Raw genomic sequence first — 12,712 nt, forward strand, 5'->3', positions numbered from 1 at the left:
TATTTGAACGCACGTCTATTACTTCTAATGCGTCTAGTACTGCCATACGAATAAATAAATAAATGCTAATAACTCTAAAACGAATTGCTTGCAATATGTTTATTTTTTAAAATAGTATTATATATTAAAAATGTAATTCAACATAGGGGTTACCTTTTAAAAATCAAAAGTTGGTGTCGAGTTTTCGTGGAAAGGAGGGAGATACGAAAAAAAAGTATTGTATAATAAATTAGTATTTTATATAGGGAGATTTATTTAAGGTAAGACACTCATTTTCTCAGAAAATTAACATCTATTTACGTGCAATATTTGTATTTGTATATATATATCATGATAGTATATATATATATATATATATACATGGTAATCATTTTATGGTGAGCCACTATCGTATCTCACAGGGTTTAATGTTTTTTTCATGGGGTTTTCAAACAATGTGATCTCAATTTTTTTTACTCCCCCCTCCAAATTTTTTCATAGCAACTTTTGTTTCAAATACCAACACCTCTTTTTGTTTGTTAAAATAATGAAAGGCTATAATTGTCAAGTCGTTTCCATGTAAGAAAGTAAATCTACAAATTTTTAGAAAAATAATAACAATGATAAGACCACATAATGTTTTTTAAAGGTTTTATATAAATATAAAAATAAAGCAGTAAAACTATTTGTGACCGAATGTAGACATCTTTAGGTGCCTTAAACCAATCGAAGCTATATGGATAAACACAGTTGGGTGGAGGTCACAGGTTTTCAGGAATATTATTATAACTTAAGGCAATTTTATAACAATAAATTAGGTTTTTTATGTTGTATCACACGATTTGTATGATCCGTCTTACTATCGAAACATTTTTATTTATTTATAAGTATTCCATAAGAGATGGAATGTTTTCTAGAAGTGTTAAAATATAATATGTTTTCTATACAATTATAAACTTAAAATCGGAAAACTAAAAAATGTCCTACATTAATAATTGCTCAAATAAAAAATAATTGGCCTCAAAATATAATAATTATCAAATGGTTTTAAACTTGGAGACTTTAGATAATAAAACTAGGTCGATGTCAAGGTGTTGTTTTTGGATGTATTTCTTATTTAGAGCAATGGTGTATGACTGACAGGTACCTAACAATTTGAACAAGCATATAAAACATCACATCAAAATAATATCTTTTCTTCTTATTTCGATAAATAACACAACTTTAAACGTGTTTTCAATACGTTACCGTGTATGAAAGTATATATAAAATTATACAGAAGAGTAATTTACAATGATGAAAAAAATTGTTGTTCTTTACTACTTATGGGTAACAATGACACTAAATTATTATAGAAATACGATTAACCCTGATCTACTGGTGTTGCAAAGACCTTAACAACTGAAATTCCAGAAAATGTACACCAATAAACAATCTTTGCATACCATTATAAAACCAATAGCGTCTTGTAATCGGATCGAAGCTAAAAGAAAATAGTTCATGATTTGACTATTTTTAAAAATTGTGTAAATTTATAGGGATTTTTTTTCGATTTTCTCGACGAAGAAGTAGTTAACTTTTCTGACTGTTTTGGCTTTTACTTTTTGAGATATTCAACTGATAGAAAGCTAATTATCCTACTCTTGTTTCGATAATTTATCTATAGTCTATTATACTAGCTATAATATTGCTCTTAATCTTATCTTTTATTATGCACTACTACAACAACGTTAACAGTTTCACCTATAATGTCATGACTAGCCTGACCAAGTGACCATCAATTGTTTTATTCTAACAAGTAACAGTAGCTTGTACGTTTTGTCACTGTTCTAGTAATATTATGAAATGTAAATTATTACTAATGAAATGCATAATAGTTGGTAACCGTACAGAGATGAGCTGTTTATATTAATACTCATAAATGTGAATATTAATTCCATTGGGAATTGGTATTCTAAAACCAAACAATTAAATTTGTATGTTTGGATTGTGGTGCTACAAATTTAAACTTTAAGATTTAAAGAGGTTTGATTTCTTTACTGAATAATGATAAACTGTTAATTTGTAAGTTAACTACGTATAATTATTTTAAATTATTATGAATATAACAATTTTTTTTAAGCAATCAAATGTCGGTATCGAATTTTCGAAGAAGAAGGGAAAATACAAAGTATTGTGCAAACATTATTTTGTAAATATTTAAGTAGTTTTTGAGTAAACTAGTGTAAGGCGATTTGTAGATTGAAATAAGAAAAAATCTTATTTTAACGAATAACTTCAATTTAAATCGTGTTTTAAATACGTTTCCATGTATGAAAGTAAATGAAGTACCGACTAAACGAAGATCCGGTGAAAAAAAGTATAAACAATTAAACAACTTGTTTTCGACTGAAAGAAAACATAATATAATATCGTGTTGTGTCGTTTGTGTGTTGTGCAGATAAGTATGCACCACAGCTATTTAAATCTTAAAAAAAATATATAAAGTAGGTAAAACTATAAAATATTGTTTTTGTAAAATACAACTGTTCTTAATCGTCATAACTTAAAAGGTCGTGTGTTGTAAAAACAACAGTTGTTTTTCATATTTTGTTTGCATTGCGAAATTCAATGGTGTATTGTGAAAAATACTGTAAAATAGTATAATGTGTGAAAAAAAAATACTTATAATAATATAAATCGTTGACTTTCGTAAAACAAGAGAATTTTAATTAAAACTAAAAATGCTAGTTGTATACTAATAATTACGCTAACAGCATGTAGTTACATGTCCTTAGGGATGAAATAAAAAATCAAATTAGTCTAAACGCTTAACCAATGGTAAAATATGAATGTACAAAATAGTGGTAGTCGCTACAATTTATGTAAATACACAGTACTAACGCACAATGAAATAGTTCAAACAGCCAAACGGAATACGTTTACGAAAAAACAACTTTTCTTATACTAGTACAAAAAAATATACCTACTTGTTATTAGTGACAATGAGAAAAATACAAAAAAACATATATGTAAAATATATATATATATATATTAAAAAAGATACCCACGTCGTTTTGAAAACATGATACCAACTAAAAAAAAATGTTTAATATTCGAACTTAAATAATTATTATCAACAATGACAAATAATTAAATTTACTATTTTTGCTATGGGGGCTAAAAGTTTTTTGATTAAGCTATTAAAATATTAGATGGATTTATTATGAAAAAGTAAAAATATAATTGTTTATAATACGATTTTGATAACAAAAATATGAAATCGGCCTTTTAGTCCCTGCCGATAAGATGTCCATAACTTCATAACATAAAAAAACGAGCACAGTGTAAACCAGCAAAGTCTAACCTAAGCACAATCCAAACCGGCAAATACGACCTCGCCTGGACTTAACACTATCAATTCCTAAGCAATCGTTTATATCAAAATATATAGTTATTACTGATGAGTAGGTATAAAAAACATAAAAGTGAAGATCTTTGAAATTATAAAAAAAAAAAAATGATGAACGCTATTACATTATCCTCGACCGCCGTATTGCGATCTGCCGCAGCGGCCATTAAATCCATGAAAAGTTCTACAGCGGGTCAGAGTACTTTTTTCGTTTTGGCAAACCCATATAAATTTACTTATGAGTGTCTTGTAGTTAAAAATAATCTGGTCGTACTTACAACTGAGCACAGTCAAAATCTCCTTGTGTCTTTCCAAGATGTTGGATTCGTGGACCGGCACCTGGTTCAACGATATGGCTTCGAGTATTGCAGAAATGGGATCCGTGATTTCACTGCGATATTTCATTGATATTTTAATGTCATTCATGGACCTACCGCCATACCGAATGATGCACCAGCATGTTTAACTTTTTAGCAAGTTCAATTTTTTGTTGTTTGTTCGTCGTAACCGACACAATGTTTATAGAACAAAGTAAAGCAACCCAACCCAGTGTTGAAATCAACCCTTGCAAATGCATTATTGGAGCTTAAAAAAAACAATAGAATTAAAACCCGATTCAAATACAAACTTTATCTAAAGAATAGAATTCCCGAATATTTAATTTAAATTTTAATATTTTCTTGATATACCTACCAAGACTATTTGAAACTAAATAATATGAACCTCAAAAAATTGATTAATTTATTAATTAAATTTGTTCTATATGCTCGTTCCAAAACTGATTTACATGCAAGTTCCGCTAACTAGTCTTCGTGTGTCAAACATTATTAGAAAAATATTATATAACATCTATTTTGAGAAGTTATTGCATTACTATAATATGTTTTTTTTCCTCTGTACCAACGAGCAACGTAATTAATTTCATTGATCATAATATACATAAATGTCGATGAGTAATATACAATAGAACGTACTTTTTCGGTTAAAACTAACTTGTTAGACAACTACTATCAATTTTCCAGTTTGTATTTTTAACAGTTTTAACGCAACGTACCACTGTTTTTCAGAACGCAAAAATGTTTCTCTTTTTTGAGAATGATGAATAGTATTAACTTAACCCATGAATAAATCATAGATTAAGAGTATATTTACATATTGACATGGTCGGTTGCTGATCAAATGCTTTCCAATTGGAGATATAAACTATGTGAAAGCTTAACAACTACGTTATACGAGTTCTAAACAAATACCACTTTTGATGTATCAACTTTATCTAACGCCTTAGAATTTTTAATTCGGAAATTGATAAAATCACTTTTTGAATAAACGCTTCGATGCAAATCAGTAATTAGTATTTTCGATCTAGTACAGTCCAAAGCAAACATAGTGTAAACCAGCAAAGTAAGGGAGTATTTCATTGAGGTGCTGTATTTACAAATAAGCATCAAAGAATTAATTTGGAAGTTATTTTATCCGAGAGGACTAGTACAGTAGAGTATATGCACAATGGAATCAAAGCAACGAGGAGACGGAGAGGTCACAGGTTTACAGAAATTATTATAAATTAAAGTGATAAAACCACTTTCAAATAAACGCTTTGTTCCTTATTTGTAAATATAATAAGACTATTTGTTTCCGCAATGTTGTTGACCCGAAGTTGACTTAGAAAAAAAAAAATTTTTAAAAACATGCTTTTCTAAAAAATTACATTTTACTGCAAGAACTATTTACCAATCAATTGTGGCACATTTTATTTAAAATGTCAATTACTTTGAAAACAACCGAAAATTAACTACAATTTTTAACAAGCGTGGGTGACTCAATAAAGTCCCTTATTAATTTATGAGATAATGTTTTATATTGCAAGTTGTTTTGTAAGTTAAATTTGGTTCAACATTAGTGTGTGACAAATACATTAAATAATACTTAACTCAATACATTTAGACTTTGTTGAATAAAGCCACCCTTCCCTCCCCCCAAGTACAAACTTGATGAAATTTGTGATTTATAGAGTTGCGCTTCGAGGGAATTGGTCCAGTATAAAAAAAGTTACAGTGTATACAGACACAAAAAAAGGCCACATCGTCGTAAAACCAATAGCAACGCTGCTCCGCATTGAAGCTTAAAAACCAGTACGTCAGGTCAGAGCATATCGAGGACGGGGAGGTCACAGTTTTACAGAAATTATAAATGATAAAAGCACTTTCAAATTGAAAATTACTTTAAAAGTCTAGCGATTAATCAGAAGTTCAAAACCGTATAAGAATTTTATCCGTATACGGATATGTATGTATGTTCTGCGACAGTTACTAAGGAACTCAAGAGAAAAAAAATCAAGCTAACCAAATTCAACCAGTGCAATCCAAACTAGTACAGTTTAAACCAAGCTCAATTATAAATTAGCATAGAGGTTCAAGGAGGGTATTCATATTAAATGTGATTTTACCGTTTTTAAAAGCTTCGATGCCCCACAAAAAAAAACCACATCATTGTAAATCCAATACCTTCTCAACTCCGCATCGAAGCTAATATTTATTGATACTTTTTAAGTGTTTTTTTCAAAAATAAATTGTTTAGTGTAAACATTTAATTACAAAAATTCATTGCAGAAAAAAAACCAAGTATATTTTAGGGCTATTCTAAAGAGTTATAGATAAACAATTTAATTTTCATAATTACAAAAGTATCTTTATTTCCTTTTTAAATTTATAGATAAAATTCAAGGAGGGAATTTAATTTAAAAGTGATTTAACCGTTTTCGAAAGCTTCGATGCCACAAAAAAAAACACATCATTGTAAATCCAATACCTTCTCAACTCCACATCGAAGCTAATATATATTGATATTTATAAGTGCTTTTTTCAAAAGTAAATTGTTAAGTGTAAAAATTTAATTAAACAAATTCATAACAGAAAAAAAACCAAATATATTTTTGGGCTATTCTAAAGAGTTTTAGATAAACAATTCAATTTTTTGAACTACAACAATATCTTTATTTTGTTTGTAAATATAAAATAATTAGAAATCAGATAATCATTTTTTTTTATTAAACACCGAAGTGCGTAATATCTTAATTGATACACACATAAAAATACTTGAAATATACAATATGGTTATTGAAAATGTCTAAATAATATTGCTTAAGAATGTGAGTCATCAATATTGACACCATCGTTTACCATCGATGGTAAAATCACAATCGTTATCACTATCGGTACCATTACCGTATGTCATAAAGTGGTCGTTCTCGAAGCTACCATACATATCGTCATCGGATCTAAATTCGAATATGACATCTTTTTGGTTGCTTTCGACATGTTTTTCAACGAACAATAAAATTTCCATGTATTCCGCTACGTTTAATGTTTTAATATCTAAAAAAGGAAAAATAATTTTTTTTATCCGGCGATCACCAACGATCATAATTTTATCACACTGTTTAAAATAACTTCACCATCTAATTTCCTTAAATACTGTATGACTTCTTTCGACCATTTCTTCGATTTTAAAATAGTGCTTGACTCTACCTTGAAGCCGGCATACTCATAAGGGGACATTAAACCATCGTTGTCGATTTTCATCTTATTGAACTCTTTTATGGCAAACACGACCTCGCTTGGACTTAACACCATCAATTCCTAAGCAATCGTTAATATCAAAATTTAAAGAAATTATTATTGAGTAGGTATAAAAAACATAACAGTGGAGATCTTTGAAATTATAAAAAAAAAAATGATGAACTCTATTACATTATCCTTGACCGCCGTATTGCGTTCTGCCGCAACGATGATTAAATCCATCAACAATTTTCCAGCGGGTCCTGTGCGAGTTTAAATAATTAGCAGTTTTCCAATCACTTATCATACCTAGTATAGTATAAAAATAATTCTTACGGTCGGATTTAAATAGCTTTTTCAAATAGTCATCTATTTGTATACCAAGATTTTGGAACACTCGTTTACTTGCCTCAGCATTAATTCTATTGGATGTCTTGTGTGCTTCGTACAAAGCAACAAACATTTTTAATTGTGGCAGGGTCAGACCACGGCCCTACAATGTACGAAAAAAACATTAACAAAAGCTTAAAAAAAATGTAATTGTTTATATATCTCCCACCATCCATATCGATAAAAGTCTATTCAAACAATAAATCCCCAAATGTCCACATATCTAGATTGAGCAATATTTTTACAATTATAAAACAACCTTAAATCTGCAATAAAAACACTACAAAATGACTTGTATGATATTTTAAGAAAGACATTTTCAAGTGTCATATGTTAACTGTAAGAATCAGCTAAGCTGTAATGCCGCTCCAGCAAAACATCATTGAACTCCTCATCTTAAAAAACATGGAAAAATTTCAGCTTGTTGTTTACATAAAACTTCACAGTGGCTACGCAAAAGGGTTTAATAGGAAAAAATTGTAATTTAAAATCGTCATAATATTAGAACCTGGATATACAGGTCGTAAATGCCGAGAAGGGGGGATCAAATATAGGGGTTATTTCATTAAAACTTCATGCTCCTTTTAAATCTTCCAAAAATAATTAAATAATTATTAACTATTAAGTAGCTTTAATAGAACTGACAAGTGAAAAATAAAATTTAAAAATTTAAAAAAAACCTTTTTTTTAAAGACATGCTTTTCTAAAACATATTAAAAAAGTGAACTAAAAAGTAAAAGAGGACCCACCTTTTTAATTTTAGATTTTATGTTCTATATGTAAATTTACATTTTTCTAATTATTGCGAATTTTGTATTTTTTGTATTGTTTTAATATGTTTGTCCTTTTTATGTTGTTGTATTGTGATATATTTTAATTTCGTTAATTGTTTCAAGTCTTTGAATTCTTAATTTTTGACAAAAAGAAAAGCATGGGCTCTATTCAACAAAGTCCGAATTAATTAAGAAATGTTATTTGATAAATTTATAAAGCACTTAATTAAATAATCCCTCGATTTTCTTTTTAGTCAAAATATAAAGATCTATACATTATTTAATAATGTAGTTAATTTTCCTTTTAAATAAAATGTGATACAATTGATTGGTAAATATTTCTTTACGTAAAATTATTTTTTATTCATTTAAATATATAAATATATATATACGGGACTGGTCCAATTCGCAAAATACATCATAATACAAAAATATAAAAAGTGCTAAAAGATTGAAAAATTAAAAAAAAAAAATTCGCATTATTTAGAAAAATATAAATTAAGAACATAAAATCAAAAACAGAATATATGGGCCCTCTTTTACTTTTTAGTAATTTTTACTATTTTTTTCTGTCCATTTCCAGGTTGCTATGTGTGAGAGATTCAACAGTTAACAGGTAATGAAAGTACGTTCATTATATTGTTAATTATAAGTGTAACTATTGCGATACATTTTTATAGAAAAACGATCAAATTAAATTACTACATTTGTTTCGATATAGGTGTTTATTTTTATCTGTGAACACTGAATATCTCTTACTTCCTCGTGTACTACTATTACTACTGCTTCTACTACTACTCACTTACATTTTTGTTTTTTTAGTTGTAAATTGTTAACCAATTTTATTTTAAAGTATTATACATAATTTAAAAATAAATAAAACGACGTAATCGCCTGTTTAATTATTTTTGGAAAATACTTATTTTAAGCAGATTCTACTAAAAGTTGTATATTCAATGTATACAGAGATTATAATTCCCCAACTTTTTTGTTTGCACGGGCATTGTACTTACTTTTGGTTTTATTTCCAACATGATCAACAAGAAGTCGGCCGAGTTTATTACATAGCGAACTAAAATTGAAAAAAAATTTAAAAAAAACAATTTTTACATCATGGAAGAGGTGAACCGCCTCCTCGGCTTATATGCATTACCGCCTTTTTCGATTTCAAGTTCTTTTGATTTTGCGTTCAATCTACTATTTATCGTTGTCCAATGCTTAAAGACTTCCGATAGCTGTTGAAGAGTAAGATATCCCGGTTGCCGATGAGACATGGCGCATGCAATGAACTCATCCAGGTAAAAGTATACTTCTAAAGGCGTAAGTATTTCACCCTGAAAACCTTTTTTTATACAGAGTGATTTCTTATAACAGCAATGACCTAATAATTATTTTAAAAATATCTTGGACTTTTTAAAACTGCATTTTCAATAAATAAAACACCATTACCACACCAATACAATTTAATACCACACAACTGTATTCCACATTTTGAACTTTAATTCATAGGATGTTTTATTATAGATAAGACATTAATTGTATCTAAAAAAAAAACACTACTGGATCCCTATTATTTGAATTATTTCAATATTTGTCAATGGTTGGTATCTATTTAATTTAAAGTATAAGCTAGTTTATTTGAGACCCTGAATACCTCGTCGATGATGATACTGTCGGGGATCTTGTTGTCTTTTTCTTTGTCGTCCTGTATAATAAGATAATTTGATAAATATATTACATTTTTAGCTGATTTATAACTATAATAATAGTAAGAAAAAGAATAATAAAAAAATCATATGGGAGCGCCGCACATTAAATTTGAATTAGAAGTATACTTCTAAAGGCGTGAGTATTTCAACCTAAAAACATTTTTTATACAGAGTGATTTCTTATAACAGCAATGACCTAATCATTATTTTAAAAATATCTTGGACTTTTCAAAACTGCATTTTCAATAAATAAAACACCATCCCTAATGTGTAGAGTCCTATGAACTCAAGTTTTATGTTAATATGTTATAACATATGTTAATCATTTTTCTAATGACAAATAACTTGCTGCAATTTTCGACTGGTCGAAACCCAGTTTTGAGCAACTACTTGTTAAGATAATACAATTTAATACCACACAACTGTATTCCACATTTTGAACTTTAATTCATAGGATGTTTTATTATAGATAAGACATTCATTTTATCTAAAAAAAAAACACTACTGGATCCCTATTATTTGAATTATTTCAATATTTGTCAATGGTTGGTATTTATTTAATTTAAAGTATAAGCTAAGTTTATTTGAGACCCTGAATACCACGTCGATGATGATACTGTCGGGGATCTTGTTGTCTTTTTCTTTGTCATCCTGTATAATAAGATAATTTGATAAATATATTACATTTTTAGCTGATTTATAACTATAATAATAGTAAGAAAAAGAATAATAAAAAAATCATATGGGAGCGCCACACATTAAATTTAAATATCTGCGAATAGTTGGATATGTTTAATTTAGAGTATAAGCTAATTGATTTGAAAACTTGAATACCTGGTCGGGGATCTTGTTTTTTTCCGCCAACGCACCCAATAAATAGAATAAATTCATAGAATCAGGCTCATCTGTAATCAAATTAATTAGTTGTAATGAAGTCATTCATTTTTAATAAATTAGTTGTAAAAGTGTTATTTTGTCCAATATATTATAATCAATAATAATATCGTGAATGGCTAGTAATAAACCAGTTTAAACCAGCATAATAAGATAGTATTTATGTGAGGTGCATTATATAAAATTATCATTAAAGCGATTATTCATAGGTGATTTTATCCGAGTTAACTAATACAGTGGGGTTGAGGCCTAATGGAATCAAAGCATAGTAGGTACGGAGAGGTGAGAGCCATAGGCGGACTTAGGGGTTGATTTTTTTTGGGGGGGGGGGGGTTTAAGTCCCAGACAATATTTAGACACTAATGTAGCCTACAATATCTTTATTTTTCGTAAATTTTCCACTTAACGTATATAAAAAGTTATATACCTAAAAAAAAATAATATTTGTACGCCTTAAAATTAGTTGGAATGTTAAATTTGTTTTTAATAGGCTACTAGACCACTTTTTATCAAATATTTGTCTTTTATTTAATAGCCCGTTCCGTTCCCCTTAAGGTCAATGGAAAAGTATGGCGTGAACTTGATATATTATTGACGTGATATTTTTTTCCACCCACAATTATCGTCCCTTTTTTCTTTTCTCGTTTTATCTGATAATATTAATTTATAGTTCTCTATTATAAAAAAAACATATTTTATATTGTTATTAGTGGTAATTGTCAGCTAAGAAAAGATTTAAATAACGAAAAATATGATATTTAATTTAAATATCACACAAAGATGTCTTTGAAATAATATCTATTAATATCTATCTATTAAAAAGCAAATAACACACAAATTATTACATAACAAACCAGTTTTTGGTTTCACTATACTTAATTGATGAATTAAATATTTATGTTAAAATTTGACTTCTAAGAGTTATCTTAAACATTTATTCTTTAAAATAATACCTACTGTAAAATTGTTGTTTTAATTTACTATAGTAATTATAATTCAACTTACGTATATAACAAGCTTCACTTGCCAAAACAAACCGAACTATTTTTGATGTATTAAAAACACTATCTGTACTATTTGTCAGTAGAACAGACAATTAATTGGTTATATTTTTTAGCATGGCATATACCCCAAAATGTTTTAACATAAAAAAAATTTAAAAAAATTAATTTTACCATGGGTTTTCAACAATTTTTATAATATCTGCGATAAGTTATATATATATATATATATATTATATATATATATATATATATATATATATATATATATATATAATAATGTTTATATTTTGTATTTGTTTATACTAAGCTGTGGAAAAGTAGTCTACAATGACAATAACAATCCTTCACCCCACCCTCCCAATAGGTCTTGCCACCAGACGGTTGGCGGTTAGCCGCCAGAATAATAAAACATTAGAAGTTGTCTTGTGTAAAATGACACGTAAACCTCAATCAAACGTTACATAACTAGTCTAAAAAAACCTAAGTATTAAAAATATATATAAAAAAAGGCACATTTGAAAAAAAAATGTTTTTTATACTTATTCAGGTAATAGAAAATTAAATAAAAATTTTAGTGAAATAAAAAAGCCAATTGGGTTTGGGCGGGCTAAATCACATTTTGGGGGGGCTAATGCCTCTTTAGCCCACCCCTAAGTCCGCCTATGGTGAGAGCTCTACAGCAATTAACTATTTCAACTTGTACCCCCTAAAATACTAACAAAATAAAATTTGTGATTTTTAGAGTTGCATCTTAAAGGATTTGGACTTAAAGATCATAACGGTAGACTTAAATTGTCCGAGAGTGAACCGATAGAAAATATAATTGTTTAGCAACATGTTACCTGAGCCGTATCTAAAATAAATATCAGATTTTTTCCATTCTATTCCAAAGGTTTCTTTCACGACTTGTTCAATTTCCTCTTCGCCAACTCCACCGGTACACATTTTGTGATTTTCATAATGGTTTTTAAACTGTTTTAATTGAACACTGTTCAATCCCATGCTCTGAAATAAA

General features: G+C 28.3%; 1 protein-coding gene across 1 annotated transcript; it reads right to left on the reverse strand.

The window, feature by feature from the left end:
• Nucleotides 1-6,526: 6,526 nt before the first annotated feature.
• On the reverse strand, nucleotides 6,527-12,697 carry LOC126842486 (uncharacterized). Its single transcript, XM_050579498.1, has 10 exons — nucleotides 12,540-12,697; nucleotides 10,634-10,704; nucleotides 10,400-10,450; nucleotides 9,745-9,795; nucleotides 9,244-9,424; nucleotides 9,104-9,162; nucleotides 7,264-7,420; nucleotides 7,120-7,190; nucleotides 6,825-7,008; nucleotides 6,527-6,744 (listed from the first exon to the last, which is right to left on the reverse strand). The coding sequence occupies exons 1-10, from the start codon at nucleotides 12,640-12,642 to the stop codon at nucleotides 6,527-6,529; spliced, it is 1,146 nt and encodes a 381-aa protein (XP_050435455.1). The 5' UTR covers nucleotides 12,643-12,697.
• Between the last annotated feature and the right edge of the window lie 15 nt (nucleotides 12,698-12,712).

Source organism: Adelges cooleyi, unplaced genomic scaffold (assembly GCF_023614345.1).
Source record: "Adelges cooleyi isolate 19-005CV unplaced genomic scaffold, UGA_ACOO_1.1 ACOO_flye_CR_arks_rails_tigmint_CR_PRNA_524, whole genome shotgun sequence".
Taxonomy (NCBI): domain Eukaryota; kingdom Metazoa; phylum Arthropoda; class Insecta; order Hemiptera; family Adelgidae; genus Adelges; species Adelges cooleyi.